This window comes from Tamandua tetradactyla, chromosome 9 (genome assembly GCF_023851605.1).
Source record: "Tamandua tetradactyla isolate mTamTet1 chromosome 9, mTamTet1.pri, whole genome shotgun sequence".
Lineage (NCBI taxonomy): Eukaryota > Metazoa > Chordata > Mammalia > Pilosa > Myrmecophagidae > Tamandua > Tamandua tetradactyla.
In genome coordinates, this window is record NC_135335.1 from 83845714 (window position 1) to 83873328 (window position 27615).

Sequence of the window (27615 nt, forward strand, 5' to 3'; positions counted from 1 at the left end):
AAGAAAATATGGCAATCTTCACAGGTCATCAAAAATAACAGGGAGGATGAGCCATAGTGGCTCAGCAGACAGAGTTCTCGCTGCTACGCCGGAGACCCGGGTTCAATTCCCAGTGCCTGCCCATGTCAAAAATAAATAAATAGATAAAAATAACAGGAAAAAGTTAACAGCCATGAAGTTTTTCATAAATAACTCACCCCTCATTTAATTAAGGGAAAGATTTTGACTTGTAGCACATTCGAGGCTCACATCAGAGTGAATTACAGTATTTCTGTCCAAAAGAATTCCATCCCCTCACCCAAGGAGTCCTAGGACCAGGTTGCTGGAATCTGTAGGAGCAGCACAGCCTAAATAAGAGATAGCCTAAGGGGCACTAGAAAAGTCCACCAAAAGGGTTTAGCTTTAGGCAAAGGGGACAGGAAAGTGGGAAAGCAGAGAAAGAAAGGTAAAATAAACAATTAAGAGGGTGTTGCAATGGTGGCTCAGTGGCAGAATGCTTTCTTGCTGTGCCAGAGACCCAGGTTCAATTCCCAGAAGCTGCCCATGCAAGAAAGAAAACAAGAGAAAAAAAAAATACAGAACAAATGAAAAAAAAAAACAGTTAAGAAAAGAATGGTTAGGAGAAGTGTTGCTAGTAATTGGTTGAAAGCCTTTTGTCAACCTATGAAAGTTCAAATTCATCAGATTTACTTCTTCCTAAATAGTAATTATAATCTGGACATATGTTGGTGTATGGGAGCACTCATTGAGGATAGAGGTCATGCCAAGTTCTGCTGATCCCATATACTTCCCTGGCATTGGGCATCCTTTGAGCAAACACACATGGATGGCAGGTGGGACAGAAAAGACCACGTACCTGTACATGCTGAAGACTGTATTGCCATTGTGCATAAGATAAACATACACTTCCTCAACATCCTCATGCTTCATCATGCTGAAGGTGAAGAAATACACACCTGAAAAGGGCAGGCATTTTACCAAGTTTATATTAACATATACATTGACGATCTAGAGACAGCAGGGGAATGTGACAAATGACTTCAATCTTCTTTTGTTTGATATTCTACGTAGCATGTAATCCTTCATGGCCTTTATTTGCATGAGTATCTCTTCATCTGATTTCACCTTCAAAGTTCTTTAACTTTTCCTGAGACTTTCTCATGGTTTACTTGGCATCTCCACAAGATTACAAAGTCCTGGAGGAAAGCAATCTACCTCTTTTTGGCTCTATCTCACTGCCTCCCCCTCTGAAGAAAAGTTTGAGGCAAAGTACATGCTATTTCTTATTCAAGTTAACTATAATTAGCAACTGCAGCAAGATCCACATCAAGAAGGTACAAAGCCGTGCCCGAGGGAGCACATGGTCTTCTGTCATCAGAAAATGAGCCAAGTATATTACACTGGATGACTACACTTACCATAGGCGTTAGTCAAAAATGGATCACAGGATAAACATTTACTTGTTCTAAAGAAATAGCAGCCATTATTTCTCATTTTATTCATTCCAAGATGGTGAAATTATGTACAATAAACAATTAGATATAAATTAGACTGAACAGATTGACCCTGATACTGAAAGTCCGATGGTCCTCATTTCAACATATTTTAAGAGATGTGAATTTTACTGTAAGAGCTTTGTGCTCTTTAAATTGAAAGCAATTTAATATGATCTGACATGCTCTAAATGCCACATAGAAGATATTTCCACTGAACAACTAAGAAGAATGCAATAGCAGAGAAACAAACTAAAAGGGAAACTTCACAACTCCAAATGATCTTGGAATTGGGACTGCATTTTGGTAAGGTGAATATAAGTCATCAAGCACTTACTGATTTCCATGTTACATTCTTAAACCAATGGTCTTGCAAGAGAAAAAAACAGAAATAAATAAAATGACTGACCAAATCTATGCTGTTTTCCAAAGTGTAATGAAGTAAGATAGAAACTATGATTCTGTCATGTTGGTTCATCTATTTGACTCAAGTTGAATCAAACAAATAAAGGAAATATTATGCTTCGTTAAGCATCATACATACACATTCAATGTACTAGAAATAAAGGAAATGGTATAAAAATCAGTCATGTTCAATCATATGTCTGGAGATGTGCCTGCAGATGAAAAATAAAGGCAGATAAAAACTATGGAACTCAAAGAAATTGGTTTATACAAGTTGAGGATTTTTATGTTTTACGAAACTTCATATTAGAACCTCTTCTCCCAAAAAAAAGACAATTTTCAATGAATACTTCAAGAAAATAAACCTGGGCTCAGAATGACAGTAAAAGAAATTATTTTCCTGAAAATGATAATGAATTGTTTTAAAAATAACTTTAGAAACATTTTAGAAAGAAAAGACTAAGAAACCAGGTGTGAATAAATGAAATGTCTAGAGTTGGAAATACAGAAGTGAGTATGTGATACACGTGTGGCTTTCCTCTGCAAGGGAAGGTACTGAAACTAGAGGCAATGCACTTGCATTGTAGTTTTTAGATCTTTGCTTTATTGTAATCACAAAATCAGCCTTTTCTGTCTCATTACTTACAAAGTTGAAAAATATAAAATGGTCATTTTCTGCAACATGTTGCTGAGGTTTAAACAGTAAACTGTGAAAGTCAAATGATGGTCATTATTGGACTTTTGCAACCAAGAGAATTCTAAAAACTAATTCCTTGGGCTTCAATTATAAAGCCATTGGAAGAAACAGAACTGTTGAGCAGGCATATGTAGACCCTTCTATAATCTTGTGGCACAGATAGTGCATAACTTTATGATTATAGGAAAATAACAACAAATCATCAGAGCAGAAAATCACATAAAGACATTTAAAACCTATTAAAGAATGACAAAAGATTGCTTCTAGCACTTCATTTATCAATTTGCTTCTGACTTTAACTGGGTAGAAAAATAAACCAAGGTACACATTAAAAGCATTTATGACAAGTCTAGCATGGCTATGAATTTTCTTCCTTTTCTTTTTGGAGACCTTATAGAGAAACAGAGAAAATTAACAAAAACAGGAAAAATAACTATTTTATGTGAAGCTAGGAGGCAAGAAAAAAGTAAACATCAAAACATCTGTAAGTGCAGCCAAATGCAGCTGAGGGCGGAGTAACATGGAAGCAATATGAGGGTTGGGCAAGGTGTACCAAAGAGGCAAGGTGGCAGCAGATCTCAAACAGTGCAAGGAAAAATGCACTAGCTGATGGATAATGAACATTTGATATATTTAATTGCAGGATAAGTCTAAACCAGAGCTGGTGACAAAGTAGAAAGTAAGTGCTACATACTTTGACAATGTATAAATGATTCAACCACCAAAAAAAAAAAAAAAAGGGAAAGACAAGAGGGGCAGAAGCTGGAGCACAGAAAAATCTAATTGATTGGCTATTTGTAATAGCTGGAAGCCAGACTGTGTTATTTAAAGTTGCAAATCAAGGAATTAAAATATGACAAGCCATAAGTCATTCTTGCCATTCATAAAACACAAAAGTAGGGCGGCCACGGTGGCTCAGCAAGCAGAATTCTCACCTGCCATGCCAGAGAGCCAGGTTTGATTCCCAGTAACTGCCCACGCAAAAAAAAAAAAAGCAGAAAAACAAAAAACCCCACAAAAGTAAACACTAAGAAATAAAACACTTTTGCCTGAAACTGGGTAGTGAAAGGAAGAAAGGAGAAGGAAGAAGTGAGGTCTAAGGGACACTCTATTAATATAATTATAATGGCAAATATACAAACCTTCCAAAATATCGGGAAAAAATACCCAAAACAACAAAATCTAAGTGAAAGAATTTTTTAAATAACTATAAAAACAAAAAGCATGATATAAAATAATATGACAGGCCAAATATATCTGTCAAAACAATGACTCTAAATAGACTTAACTCATCTACTAAAAGACAAAGACCATGGCATTAGATCCCAAAGGAAAATTCAATTGCAACAATATGCAAGAAACATACCTAAAACAAAGTCATTAGGAAATATGATAAAGTAGGGGAAGCAAATAATAGGAAGGCAGGGGATTACTATCATAATACTAAAGGTATGGTCATCCTAAAAAGCATTAAATGAAACAAAAAAAATGGATTTTATAATACTAAAGAGTACAACTTACAATAATATGTAATAGTTGATGTGCTGGTTTGAAAGCAAGTATGCCCCCTAAGAAAAGCCATGTTTTAATATAAATCCCATTTCTTAAAGGTAGAATAATCCCTATTCAGTACTGTATATTTGAAACTGTAATGAGATCATCTCCCTGATTGATGAGATTTAGTTAAGAATGGTTGTTAAACTGGATTAGGGGATGACATGTCTCCACCCATTTGAGTGGGTCTTGATTAGTTTCTGAAGTCCTATAAAAGAGGAAACATTTTGGAGAATGAGAGACTCAGAGAGAGCAGAGAATGCTGCAGCACCACGAAGCAGAGAGTCCACCAGCCAGCGACCTTTGGAGATGAAGAAGGAAAACGCCTCCAGGGGAGCTTCATGAAACAGGAAGCCAGGAGACAAAGCTAGCAGATGACACCATATTCGCCATGTGCCCTTCCAGCCGAGAGAGAAGCCCTGACTGTGTTCTCCATGTGCCATCTCACTTGAGAGAGAGAGCCTGAACTTCATCGGCCTTCTTGAACCAAGGTATCTTTCCCTGGATGCCTTTGATTGGACATTTCTATAGACTTGTTTTAATTGGGACATTTTCTCGGCCTTAGAACTGTAAACTAGCAACTCATTAAATTCCCCTTGTTAAAAGCCATTCCGTTTCTGGTATATTGCATTCCAGCAGCTAGCAAACTAGAACAGTTGATATTATCTAATTGTCAAAAAAGCACAGCAGCATCTTTAATAAAGCTAAAATTATAGGAGAGAAAAGGCAAAATACAAAACACCCTAGCAGTAAAATACTTTAATTGAGTTCTCTCTGTCTAAGCCAGATCAAGTGTAAATCAAAACAAGTAAAGATATGGAAGCCTAAACAATCTAATAAAGAAGATTTATGTGAGTATACCCTGAAATTAGAGCTTGCAGCTTCTTTCCAAGCATCTGTGGGATATTTATGAAAATCCACTCTTCATTAGACTACGAAGGAAATCTTACAGTGAAAAATTATTTGTATGAGCTTATCAGTAAACTTGATCCAATTGAGGAAAGAATCAGTGTACTGGAAGATAGGCCTCTAGAAATTACTCAGACTAAAATACAAAGAGAAAGAAGAGAAAAAAAAGGAGCATCCAATCCATTTAAATTGTCATTGATATGATCATATCAAATGGTATTGTTTAAGCATGGTAAGAACCTCAAAAGGAGAAAAGTTTATTATTGGGATAGCCAAATATTTGAAGAAATAATGGCAGAAAAATTTCCAAAATTTAATGCCAGATACAAAAAGCTCAGTAATCACTTTCCCCCTCCTCCCAAAATACAACCTAGGCATATCATATTAAATTGCTGAAGGCAAAAGACAAAGAGAAAATTTTGAATATAAATGAGAGAAAAGAGATGTTACATACATTAGAACCTTTTAACACCAAGGCAAGGTAGAAGACAATGGAATAATGTCTTTAAAGTGCTCAAAGAAAAAAAATTGCAACCCAGAATTCTATACTCAGTGAAAATATCTTCCTAAAATAAAGACTAAATGAAGATTTTCCTCACTAACAAAACTGAAAGACTCTATTGCCATCAGACTTATTCTACAAAAAGATTAAAGGCAGAAGGAATATGATATCAGATAGAATTGGCATCTTCACAATGAAATGTAAGGCACTAGAAAAGACAAAATACATTTTAAAGACTATTTTTAGTTGTTCTAAAACAGAGTTTCTCTACCATGGTATTCTCCATTTTTGAATGGATAATTCCTCATTATGTTAGTATAAGAGGGGCTGTCTGTGCATTGTAGAATGTTTAGTAAGATTCCTGGCTTCTAACCATAAAATGCTAGTAACATTCCCCACCCAGTCATGACAGCAAAAATGCCTTGAAACATTCCAAATGTCCCCTGGGGCAAAAACAACCCCTGGATGAATCGTACTACTTTAAAAGATAACTGATCGTCTAAAGCAAAAATGGTAGCAGTTTAAAGTGTGCATATAGCATTCTTAAAATTTAAATTATGACAATAGGGTGAGAGGGAAGAATTAGGAATATATTGTTGTAAGGTCATTACACAACACTTTAAGTGATCTAAAATTATTTGAAGTTAGATTCTGATTAATTAAAGGTTAATATCGTAAATTTTAAGCAACAACTAAAAAGGATTTAGGAAAGAGGTTTAAATACAAGTGAATAAAGGAGGTAAAATGGAATCACAAAGATGCCCAATTGACCCAAGAGAAGGCAGAAAAAGATAAAAAAAAAAAAAAAAAAAGAAAAGAAAAGAAAGAAAGAACAGGTAGAACAAATATAAAAGTCAGAAGAATTTAATCTGAACATATCAAAAAATCACATTAATTGTGAATCATCTAAAATTATTGCGTAAAAGTTTAAGGAGAAATAGAATATTTTCATAGTCTCAAAGTATCTCCCCACAAATATTTATTAATTACAAATGGAAAAAAATAGGGACTTTAAGGTGGAGAAGCCTGACAACCCCACCCTAACCAGATCAAGGTGAACATAACCAGTAATAAGATTCATGAGCAACAAACCCCTCCTGACATGCATAGGGAAGGCCATATCATCTCTGTGGAGCTCTTCTCAATCCCATGACCTCAATTCACAATCTCAATCTATTCATGAGAAAGCATCAAACAAAGCGAAAATGGGGGTCATTCTACAAAATGCATGATCTATACTTTAAGAAAGAAAATCAAGGCCATGAAAGTTAAAGGAAAGATTTAGGAACTGCCACCAATTAGAAGTGTTAAGTGAGACATGACATCTTAATACAACATAGGATGTTAGATTGGATCCTGAACATAAAAGTAGGAAAAAGGTAAAATCCAAATAAAGTGCATAATTTAGTCAGTAGTTGTATACTGACGTTGATTTCTTCATTTTAATAATTGTACTATGGTTATGTAAGGTGTTAACATTAAGGGAAGTTGGTTAAAGGGGAAAAGGGAGGTCTGTAATATTTTTGCTACTCTTTTGTAATTATAAAATTGCTTCAAAAAATTATTTCAGAGTAAAAGTGTTTTAAAATAGCACTTTTTCTATGGACATTTGATCTTTGATAAGGCAGTCAAGCCAACTCACCTGGGACAGAACAGTCTCTTCAATAAATGGTGCCTAGAGAACTGGATATCCATATGCAAAAGAATGAAAGAGGACCCGTATCTCACACCCTATACAAAAGTCAGCTCAAAATGGATCAAAGATCTAAACATTAGGTCTAAGACCATAAAACAGTGAGAGGAAAATGTAGGGAGATATCTTATGAAACTTACAATTGGAGGCAGTTTTATGGACCTTAAACCTAAAGCAAGAGCACTGAAGAAAGAAAGAAAGAAATGGGAGCTCCTCAAAGTTAAACACTTTTGTGCATCAAAGAACTTCATCAAGAAAGTAGAAAGACAGCCTACACAATGGGAGACAATATTTGGAAACGACATATCAGATAAAGGTCTAGTATCCAGAATTTATAAAGAGATTGTTCAACTCAACAACAAAAAGACAGCCAACCCAATTACAAAATGGGAAAAAGACTTGAACAGACACCTCTCAGAAGAGGAAATACAAATGGCCAAAAGGCACATGAAGAGATGCTCAATGTCCCTGGCCATTAGAGAAATGCAAATCAAAACCACAATGAGATATCATCTCACACCCACCAGAATGGCCATTATCAATAAAACAGAAAATGACAAGTGCTGGAGAGGATGCGGAGAAAGAGGCACACTTATCCACTGTTGGTGGGAATGTCAAATGGTGCAACCACTGTAGAAGGCAGTTTGGCGGTTCCTCACAAAACTGAATATAGAATTGCCATACGACCCAGCAATACCATTGCTAGGTATCTACTCAGAGGACTTAAGGGCAAAGACACAAACGGACATTTGCACACCAATGTTTATAGCAGCGTTATTTACAATTGCAAAGAGATGGAAACAGCCAAAATGTCCATCAACAGACGAGTGGCCAAACAAACTGTGGTATATACATACGATGGAATATTATGCAGCTTTAAGACAGGATAAACTTATGAAGCATGTAATAACATGGATGGACCTAGAGAACATTATGCTGAGTGAGTCTAGCCAAAAACTAAAGGACAAATACTGTATGGTCCCACTGATGTGAACCGACATTCGAGAATAAACTTGGAATATGTCATTGGTAACAGAGACCAGCAGAAGTTAGAAACAGGGTAAGATAATGGCTAATTGGAGCTGAAGGGATACAGACTGTGCAACAGGACTAGATACAAAAACTCAAAAATGGACAGCACAATAATACCTAATTGTAATTATGTTAAAACACTGAATGAAGCTGCATCTGAGCTATAGTTTTTTTTTTGTTTGTCTGTTTGTTTGTTTGTTTGTGTCTTTTGTTTTTTTTTCTTTTTCCTTTTCTTTTTTCTTTTTTTTACTATTATTATTAGTTTTATTTTTTTCTCTATATTAACATTCTATATCTTTTTCTGTTGTTTTGCTAGTTCTTTTCCTAAATCGATGCAAATGTGCTAAGAAATGATGATCATGCATCTATGTGATGATGTTAAGAATTACTGATTGCATATGTAGAATGGAATGATTTCTAAATGTTGTGTTAATTTTTTTTTCTTTAATTTATAAAAAAATAGCACTTTTCACCTATCAAGTGTCAGGCATTTGATACTCTATTTTGTTGATGAGACTGTGGGTACATAATTACTTTTACTCCTTGACAATACAAGTGTATTGTACAACCCTTACAGAGAATAACTTGGCAAAACCTATGAAATTTAAAGATACATTACTCTTTGACATAGCAATCTTTGTAAGATTATCCAGAATCTTGGTAGGGATTACCAGGTATTACGAATGCCTGGTAACTTAATCTCCACATCTATCTGTACTTTATTTATGAAATGCTAATATTCATGGTTAAGCATTGCAGCATTGTTTTAAATAACAGTAGACAGGAAACAATACAAATATCCAAAAATAGAGGAATGGTTAAGTATACTTTGATATATCCACTTGTAAAAAAGAATGAGGTAATAATATGGAAAGATCTCTAAAATACATTAGTTTAAAAATAGCAAGGCACAGTCAGAATGTAGAGTGTACTAGCTTTTTTGCTAGAAATAAGGAAAGAAAATATATTTGTGTGCATTTGCATAAATAAACTATGTTTTGACTTTTTAAATGTGTAAATATATTACCTATTCCATTTTTTTTAATTGGAAAAACATAGGACCAGGGCTCCATGGCATGGCAGCAAGGGTAGGACACAATTATGACACATTTAAACTGTGAAAATTATGCCCTAAAGACTTTTTAAATGAGCAGTACCTATGCCCTCATAGGGATTATTTAATTCAGTTTGAGTGAGAGTTAATAATTTTAATAACCATGATCATCTTTTTTAAAAGTTTCTTTTTTCAGATTTTCTTTTTAATGTATGCTGCATGGTGGGGTCACATTTTATTATTTTTCCATGTGAGTATCCTGTTATTGCAGCACCATTTGTTGAATTTTGTTTGTTTTTTGCTTTGCTTGTTTGTTGTTTTGGGGAAGTGCATGGACCAGGAATTGAACCCTTGTCTCCCACATAGCAGATTAGAATTCTACCATTGAACTACCCTTGAACCTCCTGTCTTTTTCAGATTTTAATTCATTTATTGTGAAACCCAACAGTGATCTTTATATGAGCTGCTTATTCTAACCTGAGTCAGAAAGAATTCTTAACTCTCTTAGTCTTCTTTCCTTTGTTTCCACCCCCTCCCTCCTTTCTTTCCTTCCCTTCTTCCTCCCTCTTTTCTTTCCTTTCTTCTTCCTTCTTCCTTCCTTCCTCTTCCCTTCCTTCCCTCTATCATTTCTCTTTCTCTCTTTCTTTATCTTTCTGTTACATTGATTAAGTCAGTCATTCCTTTACTTGTACCTCTCACCTGATACTGGAGCCCCGAATCTACCAGTCATGACATCAAAGAAGTTTCCAATATTGGTCTCAACACTGCTGAAGATAATCCCACTGTTTTGATTGCTGAAGTGAGTTGCCAGAGAAGCCATGAATGCAATCTAAGGAAAAGAGTTGCTAGTTAATTTATAGGCAATTAGAATGATTCAACAAACACGTATTGAAAATCTGTAAGATATAAGTTACCAAGCAAGGAAGCAAAAATCAAAAAAGATATGGATCCCAATGTTCAAAATTTACAATCTTGGAAGGAGGATTAAGAGCACATAATTTTTATGTCTTGTTTTGACGTCATACTTAGAAAGGTTTCCCATACATCAGTTATATAAATTTCATCTTTATTATCTTTTACTGCTTTAAAGTTTTCTTACTTACATTTATGTATTTTACCTTCCTCCTCATATTATAAATTAAAATAGTGATAGACATCTTATTAAAAATTTAAAATCTTGTGTGGCAAAAAAATGTAAATTCCTTAGGCAAATGTGAGATGCAGAAGACACATTTGCAACAATATGAGATTGTAACCTATATACATAACTGCTGTAATCCAATAAAAAAATATATAAAATTTCAGTGAAAGATGGACAAAGAATATGGACATCCATCTCACATGAATAATTTTTATTTCAGTTGAAACAATGTAACATTTCATCTATCAAGTAGTTATAAATCTAAGAAAATGATTTACACCCAGTCTGTGCCCCATTGGCGGAAGTGCACATTTGTATTACCTTTCTGAAAGCAATTTAGCAATATTTACCAAATTTTTAATGTAATATCCTTTGACAAGAAAACAACCTCATGCTTTTAGGGAATTATCTTCAAGAAATAAGTTTTTACACAAATAAATTTATTGTAACATTATTTATAATAGGAAGATTGAAAATAACTTAAATAGTCATCTATTGGAGAAAGATAAATAAAAGTTAAGACTATTTCTAACATTTTAAAACCACGCTGCCATTAAAATGTATATCAATATTTTTCAATGAGTGTTTCAAGGAACATTAGACTTTTTAAATGTTTTTGAAATAGTAAAATTCTGTTATCAAATAATAGTGGAAAAACTTGGTTGAAATTCTCCTCTTGTAGTTATTCAATGCTCATTAAAGGTTCTGAGAAGGCCTGCAACAAAACAATTTTTAATTGTACTAAATTTGAATTATTCTTTCCCTAAAATATACTTATTAACAAATTGTTTGAGAATTTATTCTATAGAATAAATAGAATAAATTCTTTGAGAAACACACTTTGAGAATCCTTGATGTTGATCTATACTTGTATATATAGTGTTTGGAAAAAAATGTCTGTAATGCACTGTTTAATTAAAAAGCAGGCAGCACAAGCTGATTATGGCCTGATATCAGACTTTGTTAAGTGCATGGGGGTTGGGGGGCAGTTCTGTGGGTAGAAAATATCTGCCAAAAGATCCACAAAATTATTAATGTCACTTAGTGGAAGTTTCGTGGGAATATTTTCCTTTCTTTATTGCAGCTTTAGTTTTAAAATGAGTGTGTATTAATCTTATATTCAGAAGAAGATATATTCATTTTTAAGATATAGAATTATATTTATTTACATGATGTGTTCAGGAAATACTGTCATTCATGAAATAAGGTAAGAAAATAGCAGGCCCCATCCTGATCAAGGTCATGGAGTGGGATGATTCAAGGCTCTGTCTCTCCATAGAAGGTTTGAATGATCAGCAAGACCTGGAAGAACATCTTTTTAAAGCTCCAGAAAGCAGGTGAAGGACCACAATATCAGAGAAAGTACCAAACTAAGAAAAAGGCTACTACTTTGAGTGGATTGTCCTAATGTCTTAGCTGAGTCCTTTCCCACCCTTCCCTCACTTAGCATGGAGCAGACCAGTGCTTCCAGTGTGGATCCCTGGTCTTGGTTCTGGAGGGTACAGAAAAGCCTCTATGCACAAACTGGGAGCATGTATATCTGACCTAATCATCTGGTAACGGGCCTGAGGGACTCTCCACCCCAGAACTTGCCTGCAGGGTGGCACACAGATGCTTCTACAGAACACTGTGAGAGAACAGCACAGTCAACTTGTGCTGCCTGGGACAAGGACCCCAGCTGTAGGACATACAGTGCAGTGCCAAGGACCATGAGGAAAGCGTTTTCTAGGGGAAAGGGAATATTCAGAACTGAGTAAATGAGGGAATTCCTAGGACCACCAAGACACATGTGCAGAAAGGTTCAGGAAGGTCCCTACAAGCTATTCTCTAAACTCATTATGTAGATAAGCCCCCAAGAAAAGCTCTTACACGGGTCAATCTGCAAAGACTAGGAAAAGTATATTCTCTCTCTCTCTCTCTCTTTTTTTTTTTTTGGTTAGCGCCTTGCAATAAGGAAAGCTCTGTCATAATACTTGCTGGATCTAAGCTTAAGAAACAGAAGTCTTAGAACCTAAATCTCAGCAACAATGCATCATTAAAATATCAAAACGTCCAGGTTTCAACAAAATATTTACAAAGCATACAAAGAAAGAGGAAATATGGCCCAGACAAAGAAAAGATTAAAGTATTAAAAGCCATCAGTGAGGAGGACCAGACCAGGAACAGACCAAAGACTTTTAAAAATTGGTTTTAACTATGCTCGAAAAACATGGGCAAAGAAGTAAAGGAAATTAGGAAAAATACAGGTGAACACAAAGAGAATATTGATAGAGAAATTGTAATTATGAAAAATAACAAAATAAAGTCAAAGATGACATATCAGAAATTTAAAATTCCCTAGAGGGGTTCAACAACAGATTGGAACTTGTAGAAAAAAGACTCAGTGAACTTGCAGATAAGACCATTGAAGTCATCCACTCTGAAGAGAAGAAAGAAGAAAGAATGAAGATAAGTGAGCAGAGCTTGAGGAACCTGTAGGACACATTCACATGTACCAATATATATACACGGTGGGAGTCCTAGAAACAGTAGAATGAGAGAATGGGGCAGAGAGGATATTCAAATAAATAATGGCTGGAAACTCCCCAAATTTAATGAAAGACATGAATATACATATCCAAGGTGCTGAATGAACCCTAAATAGGATAAACTCGAATAGACTCATGCTGTGTCATGATACAATCAACTGTTGAAGGCCAAAGATAAAGAGAGAATTCTAAAAGTCACAAGAAAGAAGGAAGCAACATATCACATACACAGGAGCCTCAATAAGATTAAGTGCTGATTTCTCATTGGAAACCAAGGAGGCAAGAAAACAGTAGGAGGACATATTTAAAGTGCTGAGAGCAAAAACTGCCAACCAAAAGTTTTATATCTGGAAAGATTTCTTTCTTTCAAAAATGAGGAGAGATTAAGACATTTTCAGATAAACAAAAGCTGAGGGAGTTCATCACCATTATACAGGTCCTATAAGAGATACTATAGATTGTTCTCCAGGTTGAAAAAAAGTACAATAGACAATAGATGAAAGAAATAAAGATCTCCAGTAAGTTTAATGGCAGGAGAAATATAAATGACAGTACTATTGTATTTTTGATATGTAGCTCTACTTCCTAATTCCTACAAGATCTAAAAGCAAATGTATAAAATGTAGTGATAAATCAGTGGTTTCGGATAGATAATTTATAAATACGTAATTTGTGACAAGAACTACATAAGAGTTGGAGGGATAAAGGGGTATAGGAACTTCTTTTCTGCATATTATTCAGGCTAAGTTGGTATCAAAGTAAATGGGATTGTTATAGATTTAGGATATTAAATTTAAGCCCCATGGTAATTACAAAGAAAAAGTGGAGAACATGCAAGCTCGTGGATAGAAAATGAAGTACAGGTTGCTAGTGGCTGGGACCAGGGGTACTGGGGAGTTCATGTGAAATGTGTATAAGGTTTCTTTTGGGAAGATGGGAAAGTTTTAGTAATGGAAGGCGGCGAAGGTACTGTAACAAAGTGATTTTGATTAATCCCACTGAATGATATGCTTGAGAGTGGTTGAGATAGGAAAGTTTATGTTGTATATATGTTCCCACATTAAACAGTAAAAGCAACTAAAAGGACAATAACAAGTGAAAGCAATACATTCCTGGATGGGATCTAACAGGGGAAGCAAGAAGACTCAAAAGGCCTGTGGTAGTTAGGTTCAGGTGTCAACTTGGCCAGGTGATGGTGCCGAGTTCTGTTGCTGTGAACTTGAACCATTAGCATGTCAAACTCATCTATGGCTGATTACATCTGCAGTTGGCTAAGTCTTACTCAATGAGTGATGTTTAATTTAATTAGCTGGAATCTTAAAAAAGAGAGGTCAGAAGAGAGCTCAATGCAGCACAACCCAAGCAGTTCAGCATAACTCATCTCAGCACTTGCAGCTCAGCCCACGTTTGGAGATGCAGAATAGGATTGCCCTGGGTAAAGCTGTTGGGACTCAGAAGCCCAAAGAGAAACCAGCAGACACTGTCCTGTACTTTCCCGTGTAAGAGAGAACCTCAGATGAAATATAGCTCCCTTTCCTCTGAAGAACTGTAGATTTTTAACTAATCAATCCCCTTTTATTAAAAGCCAATCTATCTCTGGTGTGTTGCATTCTGGCAGCTTTGGCAGACTAAAACAAGAACATTAATGGACATATGAAAAAAATTGTATTATAGACTGTAAGTTTTATATCAATGCTAAATTTCTTGAACCTGATAACTACACTTAAGGTAGATACATAAGACAATATCCTTGTCCTTAGGAAATGTACACGGAATACTAAGTGTTCAAGGAGCATGGTGTATTCAACCTACAATTAAGTGTTCAGAAAACGGACTAATAAATAGACAGACAGACTGATGGATAGACAGATAGAATGATATGGCAAGTGTGGCAAAATGTTACAATCGATATATGGGAGGTAGGAATATATTGGAATTCTCTGTATAGGGTGAGTGTCATTTTAGTAAATCTCCTGTAAGTTTGAAAGTATTTCAAAATAAAAAGTTTAAAATTAGAAAAATAAATCACTATATGTACTGGATGTTTCCATTATTATTTAAAATAATGTGTGTGTGTATGTGCATAGTGAATTCAAATAAAATAGGCATTTTTCACACTTCCATGCTGCCTCAGCATCTCCGAGGTCAATTATAACATAAGGAGGGACTTCTGCATTTTCTTGATACCTCAGCCATCTTAGACCCTATCATTAGGTCCCTCAGTGACTATCCTTGATTATCTGAGTATGCAAGATAAAAAGCTTCTCCTTCTCCTCCCGTGTTCTACCAGTGTTCGCGCCCCTAGAAAGCTGAATAAAAACTCTTCAGCCCCGCTCTTGCTTGGCCAATTGCTCCAGCTCCAACCGTTCAGAACTATACGGTCCACTGTGACCTTGAGCTCCCCCACCTGCTTGGTTGAGCCAGTGCTCCTGTGTGTTCCCCATGGGACCCTGAGAGACCTATTCTATGATATGTGAGCATTAAGAAATTTTTTTTTCATACATGTCCTTGCCGTACCTGGCTCTCTCCGTAAAGACCCTTACAATACAGTGTAAGTATGTATAAACCTGAAAAGATGCTTAACTATAGGTTAATAGCAATTGTCTCCAGAGAGGTTTCATTTTCTAATTTTTTTGCTCAGCTGTTTTCTAACATATTAAGATGAAAAGTTACATGAATAAAATTTTAAAAGGTAAAAGAGAATGTCCGCCATTATCTAAAATATAGAAAAGCAAGTTTACTAAAATTACTCATCTATTGGACTATTGGGAAAGCCAAATGTTCTTGGATATAATATCATGTAAAAAATACCATAGCAGAACAATAAATTTAGGTTTAGAGGAATCAGAGAAACCATTTAATGCCAGAATCCATTTGCTGGAATTGGTTACAAATGCTTCATGTGCGATATTTTATGGAAGTTTGAAAATTTCTGCTAAATCAGGAGAAGATCAGTGAAGAAAATTAATTTAAGAAACCCACCCACGTGAGTTGCAAAAGTCCCTCCTTATGTCATAACTGACCTCGGAGCTGCAACTGAGAGGCCCTGCGAATTTAGGAATAAAACTGTCTACTTGGGTCCAAGGATCTGAGATTGAGTTCCAGCTCCACTAATTCTGTGATTTGACCCTCAAATTGACAGACCCTCCCCATAGTGACGAATGGGACACTAAATTATTATCACTCCCCCTCTGTCTTCCTCCTCCTCCTTCCGCTTCTACTACCCTTCCTAATATTGTTACTACTGCTGACATCCAAAGGTAGGGTTGGAATTCAAGATGCGGAATGTTAAGATACAAAATGGTAATAATAGTTAAAAGGCCTTAGGACAACTCTACTGTCAAGAAATACCTTTGCTGAAACCACCATTGGAGAGTCACTTTGAATGTCAATGCCAATCCCTATCCAAATGGACCATTGCAACTGAGAGTGAATTGCAGCAATTAATTCTTCACTTGCTGTGGATTTCTGTCTTCAAAGAGTTTTAAAGAGGAGGGGTGGGACAGGAGGGAGATCAAATAAGTTGAAATCCTGGGGGACTCTGAGGAAGGCAGGACTTGGAGAATCAATGAAGAATGGATCTGTATGTACAGTCAGAATGACAGCATGAGGGCTGGATATGCAGAAGGCTGGGCAATGGGCTAACACCAGGGAAGGGATTTAAATATGGGAATGAAGGAGTCTGGAAATCATCCAGCTTCTCACTCGTTCTACAACCAGGCTTCTCTCTTCTGTAATGCCTCCTTTGAAGCATGTGGAAGTAGTTTCCCCAAATGCCTGTGCTGTGGTTTTAGTGTAAACTGGTTGATGGAGCAAAATTAATAATTTCCCCGGAGGTTCTCTATTAAACCAGCAGTTCCAGTTTCCCTTAGTCATGATATAAACTGCACAGGTCCTCGGTTAGAGTTTCTAGCTTTGAGAATGTTCCTCTTCCATCTTATGAGATCATTTTCACCTGTCAGAATGGTCTCTCTCTTTCTTTATGAATTTATACTGGCACATGGATGGCAGGATGCTAAATTATTAAATAGCATTTGTTAAAAAGTTACAAAAGCAGGGTGTCTTATTTTATGCTTGAAAAACACGAGGCCCAGAAAAATGATAGTACTTATCCAAGGTCAAACTACCACTGTGTGTCCTCAAATGAAGGTAAAGTCCTCCCCAGTTCATCTTTCAGACAAAGTCACCTTACATTCTAGTTCTTCAAAACGATATTACAAGATGCTCTCTCAATGACTTTGTTTTAAACACAAGTTAACTGTCAGGGGAAGACATATTAATGAGAAACAATCTTCATTCAAAATTCTGATTTGCAAAGTTGATGGAAGTCTCCTGGCAAATCCCTTTTAAAAATCAGAAAAATAAAATTAACTCAGATTGATTTTTTTTGGTGATCTAAACTTGCATTTGCAAGTTTTAGATATATTTTCAGCAACAAGAATTTTTAAAATCACTAAAGAAAAATTTAAAGACTAAATAAATGAATATTTGAGATTGGGATAAAATTTTCAGAGATAGCCTCATACGTGCACTCAAAAAACGTTAAACAGAAATGAATATTGTCTAGTTGGGAAATTGGGATTGGATAACTCAAAAATAAAAGGTCTCTAGGAATGATGAAGACACTGATGAAAAAAGTTTAAATTAGAACTGTACCACAAAATCTGAGTTGATAGAAAAACAGAATTTACATTGTGATATACACATGTGTGATTTAAATGTGTGAATGTAACGAAATCAATAACTAAAATATAAGCAGGCATGTGACCAATCCACTTACATATCTGAAAGTTGATATATTCGAGTTGTCGAAACCTTGTTATTTAACATATCTTCTCACTTGGAAAACAGGAAATTAAATTATATTCAGGGCTGCCTTGTATTTGCTCTTATGATGTTGTTGGATTTCACTCTTCATAAAGTTCTCTTCTCCCTAAGAATGATCACAAAACCCTCCACTGTTTGAAAGTACAAGTCTTCTGCAACTATCCTGTGATGAACAAATTGGCCATCACATTTATTCAAGATTGGCGAGGGCCTAGGGAAGCATGAAGCTTTCCGTGCCTGACTCCTCTGGGCTGCAAGTTGATAAGTCACCCGGAGATGTGCAGAGGGAGTTTTACCTGCAATTCCGGTGGAATCCCAGGGTAGCCCTTCTCTCCTTTGGGGCCATGCTGTCCTCGTTCCCCTCGCGGTCCCAAGTCACCTTTGTCTCCTTTCTCACCCTTGGCCCCTGCGTGGCCAGTGGCTCCATTATTGCCATTGTTTCCATGGTTTCCTTAAACAATCAGAACGTCATCACTTGAAGAAGCCCCGTCACTCACACTCACCATCTATTTCTAGACAAATACAGCCCCTGGCTTCAAAAACGTCCAAACTGGATTCTAAAGAAAATGGACCATTTGGGACAATCGTAAATACAGCCACTCTTTTTAATGGGAACCCAATTTGAATGGTACACTAGGCTGTGAAAATAACCTTAGCTAAATACCGTGGAAAGGTTTTATGAAAAATCACATAAATGATGGATTATCACAGTATCAATAATAATAACAAAGATCAGAGCCCATCTAAATGTCCGCAATTACTGGAAAAGCTAAATTTAAAAAATGGTACATCCTAGTTAATAATTTATATAGTCAGAAAAAAATAATGCTGAAGAAAAATATTTAAGGATATGTAGAACTATTCATAATGATTTTTAGATAAAAGAGGTTATGAAAGATAAGGATAGCATGATACTGTTTTTGTTTGGAAAAATATAGATATTTATTTTATATCCATAGGGGAAATCAGTAGAATATATTATAAAAATATTAATGGTTTTTTGTTCTGAATGAACCATGAATAATATTTATGTCTATCAAAATACTTCTCTATCTTTTAAAAGTTTCCAACAAAAGACATGAATCATTTTTGTAACTATGCAAAAGTAAAATCATTGATAAAAAAATAATAATTCTAAAAGTAAGATTTGGATAACAGTTTTGACGCTTCACCTTGCCACTAAAAGACAGTTCCCAAAATACCTCTTTCTTTATATTTTATATTTGCTTTATATTTTAGGAACTTTTGCTGTTTATTTTGTATCCTACTGTACCTGAGAATTAGGATTCAAGAGATGAAAATTGTAACCAAGAAATTAGGATTTAAGGGATGATTTTGATTACTGAATCATATTCCTTTTTTACTTTCTGGGATACTGGAGTAGACAGAGGGGGATATCTGAAATCCTTTAACTATAATTCAGCTGCCCTGATAACTGAATAATTGTAAAAGCCCTTAGCTTGTGCTTTTGTGACTGTAAGAGCTGTTACACCCTTTATCTGGTCATTTTCTTGTAGGTCAAAGGCCCTAATTCTAATGAAGAGTTTGAAGTCAGCCATTAGCTAGCTTCAACCCCCAACATTTGTAAATCATTTCAGTTGGACTCTGCTATTGAGAGGTAACTTGTCTCCCTTCCTTTTGGCTTATACCTTTAGTACTGAAGTGATAGCCTGCCTCCCCTCATTTCAATTTATGTTCTCCTACTGAAATGATAATGATAACACTGTCTTCTTTTCTGCTTTGAACTTGCTATTCAAAATGACCTCATCTCTCTTGTAAAATCCTTAAGAACCTTGAATCCACTAAACTGGAGGAGACAGATTTTAGGCCGCTAGGACATCTGCTCTCCTATTGCACATCTAGTAATAAATTCTTTCTCTCTTTGAAACCCTGTTGTCTCAAGAATTGGTTATTGAGCATGTCAGGCAAAAAAATTCACAGTCTTTGTCTGGTAACATTACGTTTGATCAGATATTATACTAAGCTTGCAATCCTTCCCGATAGATGAACTCTGACTCTGTTTACAGGTTATTGTGTTCAGTGACACTGCTGTTGCAAATCATTTAATTCAGACCAGCATGTCCTGTAATCTCGGAAGAGTTTAGACTTGAGAAGATTTTAGATACCTTTGAATGTCCCCCCCACCCCACCTCACCTCCCTGGCTGACTTCTGCCCTTGATTTTCAATGACATAAGTTTCAAGCCAATATTAACAATTTAAAGCCTAACAGATTTTCTCATTTTAAATTTGGTTTCATGTAAAAAAATCTTTCAAAAGTATAAAATTGAACCTTATTTGACAATTACTAACTTCCATAGGGTTAAGTCCAATAAGAGCAAGTAGACTGTGCTAAACCCTGAGAATCCTACCCCTAGGGCTTGACTTGAGGAAGAAGAAGACAACAAAGTTCCCTGATGGGCTTGGGGTTCTAGGATGAGGTTTGGGGTGGTGTTGGGCTGGGTGCCTTTTCCTCAGCAGAGTAAACTTGCCCCAGGTAGCAGCAAGCTCTCAAAGCTGCCCTCTGCCTGGTAGCTCCTGAGCAGGCAGCTCCTCTGCCTGGTAGTGGCCAGAGCGTGGTGGCCTGGTGGGCCCTGACGGAGCCCCATAACATTCCCAAGGCCACACCATGGTGCTGTGCACAAAAATGTTTCTGTAAGTCCGTGACAGACCTGAGTCATCTGAGAGATAGCTGAACATGGAGAAATCCTGAGGTTATGGGAAGAAAAACTTAGCTGTCCATAGGACCAGAGAGAATTCTGCAGTTTGGCAAATAGCATCTTGAATAGATGACGACAACCCTGACCAGTAAACTCTCCTCTGGCCCCCCACCCCCACCTTTCCTCCCAACTTGAAAATATCCTGGAGATGAGGCATGTTGTAGGTATAAAGTACTCTGTGGCAGAAACACTGAAACTCAGACAATGTCCCAACCAAGATTTGGTGGTCCCGCGCTCAGTGCTGGTGAAGAGACTCCCAGCCTGCGAATCTCCTATTGCAGAGTACCTAGAGTCTATGGGATTCTACAAATGGTATAGGCAACAAATACCATAGTGATATACATTCCACCCAAACTGGTTTAATAAACTTAGGTCCCTTATTCACCTCTGTTTTAAATTTTCCATGCTTACCTTTTGGGTCACACACAAGTCTCCCCCAAATTATTTGTTTGCCCTTGACTTCTACTTTGGCACAGTTTGCAATGAGACTAGCAACAGTGCATCTCTTTCATCCTTACCTGGAATGCCAGGTGGTCCAGGGGGTCCAGGTGGGCCCTGGTAGCCTCGGAAGCCATAGTCTCCATGGCAGCACTTGCTGCAGTCTGGGGGCAATCCTCCTGTTTGTGGAGACTTCAAAAAGATACAAAAAGAAGCTTCAGAGGCAGGCACCCATGGGAATGAAGATTTTTGCATTTCCTCTCACCTTGGCTCCTAGGTGAATCTTTGTTTAAGTCCAAATCACCCATAACAATGTCAGAAAGGTTGGGGGTGTCAAGGTTTAGTGGTCAGGGTGTAACTGAGGATGGGTGGGTGAGTTGGATGATTAAAGGAAAAGGAAACAAGGGTGTCAATAGAAGAACACGCTCTTTTGAAAACCATGGGGAGAGGACATGCTAGGAATTCCTGGAAGTACTTCCCTGCTACTACTGATGACAGCAAAGAAGGACAATTCTTCAGAAGTGGAATTGGAAGCATTCCCTTTCTTTTCCAACCATTAGTAGTCCCAGATGTCGCTAAATTGAGTAGATGATGAGTGAATTTCAAGAATTATCAATTTTAGATATATTTATTAAGCACTAACTATGTTCATAATGTTGGGCTAAGGCTGGGTAAACAGTTCTTAGAAATTCTGAGTTATAATGCTAGCTTTTCAAATGTCCAGAATGTACTTAAATTGCCTTGGGAAATTTAAGGGAATAGGGTTCATTAGTCCAACAAAATTTTATTTATTATCTATATTTTGGTTTCTTCTCATTGGTACTTAATATGCTGTTCTGTTTCATATTCCATTTCAAAATTTGAAATGATTATCATATTGATCAAACTCATGGTTAATGAGTGCTTATCAGATATTAAGTACACATAAATATGACACTAGGTTAAATGCTTGTTTTTAGAAAAATTTCTAAAAAGTGGTGCTTACTATCAAGAAGCAGTGAGCCTGGAATCTAGTGGAAGCTGATTGGAAGAAGAATTGAAGGGCTGCTAATAAAATTTGGACTCCTAATTAGCACCTTGCCTTAATATTATATGAAATATTTGCAGAAGCTTTCCTAGACACCAATTATAATTCAATAGTTTTTTGAAAGCCACATTTTGTTACTGTGGGATTCCTTAAAAGAAGGAAGGAGGAAGAGGGGGAGGAAGAATTAAAAATTCAAATTTTCCCCATTACTAGAAATCCAAGCAGAAAACTGGAACAAGACTTCACTTTGCTGCACATTTAGATCTTACTTCTTTTAACAAAAATGTGCTTGGATTTTTCCTTCACTCTTTCATCTTTTTTTCCCTAAAGTTTTCCACCAAGCTATTCAGGGACACTGCAGAACCATGTTTGTAGTCCAAGTATTCTGCAATAGCTCAGAGTCCAAGTCTTGAGTGATCAGGAGCCAATGATTAGGAACTAAGTCCTTGTCTTGTCTTCAGTCCACCAGAACAAACTCTATGCAGGAATGGGAGTCTATGGAAACTTCTTTGTCAAACTGGTAGAGGAAAAGAAAATCAGCTAAAGCAATTGGTCTGAGATGAGGGATTTCAGGACACTTGGAAAGTCAAAGATGCCATGGCACCGCCCTATTTTCTAGTCCAAAGATGTCATCTGAGGAGTAAGTATTCCATATTTTCCTGGTATGGTTTTACTAATGTGAAACACAGCTTTTCAAACCAAGAAATCCATGCTGTGCCAAGAATGGATTTTAGGGAAGGAGAAGGGAGGGGAAGGAGGGGAAATCTTGAAGTGGAACCATTTGTTTCTGGAATAGAATTGAAATATTGTGATGCTTGAGAATGTCAGAAAGACCATTGGACTGGAACAAAGATTCCTGTCTCAATTTTGCATGACCTTAATGAAGTCACTATTTCCCACACATCATTTTTCTTATCTATTAGGTTAGAGGATTGGATAAGAAGGTCATGAATTTTCTTTCCAGTCCAAGGATGCAAACAAAGACACCAAAGTCTTTTCCAAAGCCTCAAATAATCATTTAAAAAGATTTTGTTCCTTAAAATCTAGTATCTGGACATAGGAAGTTATCTCCAGGAAATGGGGTCACTCTGTACAAGAGCTAACTAAGACTCACGATGCCCATTCAAACCACCTGGAAGCACTTTAAGAGCATAGAGATGCCACCCAAACAGCTAGAGACTTCTAGGTACTAAATACTCTTTGGACACCTCCTGAGAACTCTCTTGTACATTTCAGACCAGGTTCCTCCATCTGACTTTGTCTTTCAAAATTCAGTCAAATGGGACAATAATAGTCAGTATTTTGATGGATTCTTAGAACAAGTGAAAAGGATGTGTTAATTCAGAACTTTTCTCCTAGGTAAAGGAGAAATTACATATTAGGTGCCTATTAAGTTTATCAGGTCAAATTTTTACACCAAGGACATGCAAATGGACAGCATGGGAGGAGGGAACTGTCTCCAAGACATGTTCCAGCCATTCGTAGATGGAGGCCTAGGGGTATTGAATTCTACTATATTAATTTCTAGAAATCAAGAGTCCATAGCTCCCACTCTAAGAAGAAGAAAGAGAAAGAAGAAGGGAAGTGGGAAGAGAATGGAGGGAGAAATGAGTGTCCAGGAGGAGACCGATAAGGTGACTTACAAGGAGGCTGTAGAGAAGAAAGTGTTGAGAAGAGAGTGAAAGTCTGCCCACCTCACGTCTCTGCCCACTCTAATGCACAGCAAATTCTGAGGCCAGAATTATCTTTCTAAAACACAAACCTGATCACCTCACTGCCCTCCTGTGAACAAACAGACAGACATACCTTTTGCTGGCAAAATAAGATCCAAACTCTTTAAATCAGTCAACAGAATCCGCCCCAGTCTGGCACTAAAATCTTTGGATGGTCCATCTCCATGTTTTCCTACTGCAGCTCAAGAGCTCCAGCCATGCCCAAATCTTCCCCAATGTTTTCTGAGTCTCTTTGTTCTGGCACATATTTTTATTTCTGCCATCATTGCCCCCATCTTTTAGGTTTCAGTTTAGCCAGCATTACCATTCTGACACTTTGTCCCAACTGACTTTTGTGCACTGACCTTGTTTATCACACCATATTTAATTATCTGTTAAATTATTTGTTATATATAAATCATTTAAAAATTCATACTCACCAGAATCCTTCAGAAACATTTGGTGGTAATTGGCTTATTTATCTTTATATCCTTGGTCCCTATCCTGAAGCTTGGTATACAGTAGAAGCCAAGGAAATGCTTGGTGAGTGAATGAATGAATGAATGAGAAAAAAAAAGAAGATTAAAATAAAAGAAGTGGGGGAAAGGAGGCAAAAGGAAGAACATATTTCAGTTTGTGTCTCCATATCCATTGGTAGGGGAGTTGTATTGAAATCCTTCAGCATTATCTCCATAGTACCTCTGGCTGGGGTTTGTTTGGAAATGTTTCAGGAACCCAGGACTTGAAGATGTGGTGAAGTATGGTTGCCAGGAAAACCTGACCAACAGAAACCTACATCTGATATCTACAGGCTGGGGCTTCACATTGTCACTGCCAGGAAGGAAGCAAGAAATGGAAAGTCCACATCAAAACCCGGACAAAAGTGAAAATGTCTCCACTAAGGAGAAGATGAATTAGCATTAATCCTCCTTTAGCCAAAAGATTGTCAGATGAAAGAACAATCTCTGCACGTGGCTTTCAAAAAATAGGACCCCCATTTAGAAGTTTTCAGCCCCACAGAAAAGTTTGGAAAATCACAACACATGGATGAGTCAAAAGTCAAGGTTCTAGTCCCTAATCTGCAGCTATCTCTGAGTGATCTTGGTATGATTATGTAACCACTCTCAACCCAAACTTCCCAATCCATGATTAAGAGGTTTAGAGATTTCAACTCCATGAACTTCTTCAGGGCCTATTTAGTGCCCCACAGGAGTCAATCCTTACACTATAACTGACTTGTTAAAAGATCCTAATTCAAAGTAATTTTTCTTGCCCCTCCCCATCTGTTTTCAGCATGCTAGATGACTAAAAGGTAAGTAAAAATCTGTTTCTTCTGTTCTTAACATTCTAAATTAAATTTTGTTTCACCAATTTGCAACTTATTACTTGGAAATGTTAAGTCACTCCCATACTACTCTAAAATAGTTAATGATGTTTCCTTAGACACTGAACCTAAACTCCAAGAAATAAATCAAGTCTTCTGTAATTATCAGGCATCAAATTATACAATATGGTTTGCATTTTAGAAACACACTGTCCTTTTTCTTTTCCTTTTTTTTTTTTTTTAACTTTTTGATTCTTTTTAAAACAGACTGAGCACAGAGGCTTAGCCACATAGAATATTACAAATCAAATAACATGTGAGACTGGCATGATATGTCACAGTCATCTTACAGCATTACATGTGGTGGCTTTAGACAGACTCAAAGGACAGCTTCTCCCTGCTGGGAAGGGCTAAGCAAGCCCGACTCTCTTATGATCAGCAAATGATTATCTACAGGGATTATGTGCATAAGTCAGCAGTCAGCCTTTCTGCACCAATAGAGCAAGAAAAGAAATCAAATTACAACATGGCAGGGAGCTGGCTGCCCCTGTTCCCCTTTCTGATGGGGTGACAGATACAACCTCTTTACCTTAGCACATCAATGCTCTATCTGATGATTTTCTACCTAAGAGACTAGCAGTCTCCCCCCATAACCCAGAGCAACCCAGAACAACCCAGAAAGAGACCCATAAGCAACTTAGCAAACTTTTTGAAAACATTTATCCTAGGAATCATAGCCAAAAACAAAAAAAATAATAATAGCAATAACAACAAAAAAATCTCATTAAACTTTCACAGTAAGCCTTAAAAGAGAATTCTGAGTACCTGGCCCCAGAATGGGGTGATCTGGGCTAGATCATCTACCTCGGGGTGAGGTAACTCATCTGGTCTCAGGGGTTTTAGGTCTGTAGAAGTGTTATTATCCACAGTCCCAGTTTTAGGATGACTCCGCTCTCTCACTTTCTCCCTCTTGAAGCCGCTACGGCCGGTCTGCTGATGGCTTTGCACTATTCTTGCCACCACTTTATTAGCTCTTCCGCTCACCTCCATGTATTCATCTTGACACACGCAAAATGGGAGGGAAAACAAAGCCAGCAGGTGCCAACAGACGAGCTGCCTCCTGAGCATGATTCTCATCAGAGCCACAGAGCTTCCTGAAGAAGACGGTCAGGATTCCCAGAGCTGAGAGCTCCTCGAGCAAATGCCAGGGTTGGAATTGAGTGCTGCAGCCAGCCTAGTGGTTTTATACTTTGGTGTGTAATAAATAAGGCTGCAGGCATGCCAGAGTGACAGCATCCCTCCTCCCAGGCAGAACGGCCCCCATTCATTACTTTCCCACACCACAGGCCAAACAGATTTGTGCGCACAGCTCCCAGTTGGTGGGGCTCATGAGTGTCACACCTTGGCATGTTTCTATTAAAGTGTGAAGAGAGCACACACAGCCAGATGGGAACAGAGAGCGTGTGTCCTGCGGTTGACTTTCGTGATTAGACACGGAAAGGCTGTGGATTTGCGGTCTAAAACGCCTTTTGGAAAAAAACCTACCCTTGGGCTTGCCAGGAAATTCATGCTTAACTGCATCAATTCCAGCTGAAATGGGAGCCGGAACCCATTCAGAGCAATCAAAAGAGCTCCTGCACTGTGCTGGAACGTGTAGTTAGTATTTCCCCACTTTGATTTGCTTAAAGGAATTTAATGTTAGTATTTCCCCACTTTGATTTGCTTAAAGGAATTTAATCTGCTGGACCCCAGCAGCAGATGGCAGATGGGAAACCCCAGAACACTGAGCTGAATTCAGATGCAGAGTTTTTTTGTTTGTTTGTTTGTTTGTTTGTTTTTTTGGTTCAGCAAAAGCGTTTCCTCATCTTGGGCTTGATTTCCTTTGAATTTCCAAAAGTCAAAGTTAATTAAAAGTTAACCAGGTCACGTATTGCCAGATAGGGATGCAACATTCTGCTTTGTATTAAGAGAAAGTTGCTTGTTTCTGGCTACTCTTCCTTCTGACATATTCTTGATTAAAACTGAAGAAACAGAAAGCACCAACACCCTATTACAAATATATCAAGATTGAGAGAATTATCTTAAAATACTTTTATTAATTCAGCCAAACAGCAAATGGACATACCTAAAACCTCCTCATGCTAACAATTAGGAAAATTTATATAGCTCTGTCACTAAAAAATTACTTCTACTTATACATTATTTTACTTAATATTACTCATTCACTCACTTAACAAAAAGTCATCGGCTGTCTCCTATGTGCCAAGGACTGGTGAGACCCTGGAAATTTAAAGAGGATTAGTGGGAAGTGTCAGGTATAAGTAGACAAGGGCGGGCTCTGTAGGATAGGAAAGGCTTGGAGGAACCAGGCTTGAAAACAAAGATGCAGAGAAGCTGGTGCTCACAGCAGGCCCCTCACTTGGCAAAGAGGTTTGAAAACCAAAAGTCGCTTCCTGAACAGGTCAGAATTGGACAAAGCCAGCCTGGCAGCTCCAGCAGCTGGCAGAGCAGCTGCCGTTGGACTCCACATTTATATATAGAATGGATTTGGGGTTGGGGAA

The 27615-nt window shown here is 37.1% G+C and overlaps 1 protein-coding gene across 2 annotated transcripts in view; it reads right to left on the minus strand.

The window, feature by feature from the left end:
• Positions 1-26296, minus strand: part of C1QTNF3 (C1q and TNF related 3) — a 31303-nt gene extending 5007 nt beyond the window's left edge. Inside the window, exons 1-5 of one of the 2 annotated variants that reach the window (XM_077115146.1) lie at positions 26099-26296; positions 21072-21183; positions 18132-18286; positions 10039-10168; positions 857-956 (exon numbers count right to left, since the gene is read on the minus strand). In XM_077115146.1, coding sequence (XP_076971261.1) covers positions 857-956; positions 10039-10168; positions 18132-18286; positions 21072-21183; positions 26099-26191 — 590 coding nt within the window. In that variant the 5' untranslated portion in view covers positions 26192-26296. Of the gene's footprint in view, positions 1-856; positions 957-10038; positions 10169-18131; positions 18287-21071; positions 21184-25879 lie in introns of both variants that reach the window. The other variant, XM_077115145.1, reaches the window with a different exon arrangement.
• Between the last annotated feature and the right edge of the window lie 1319 nt (positions 26297-27615).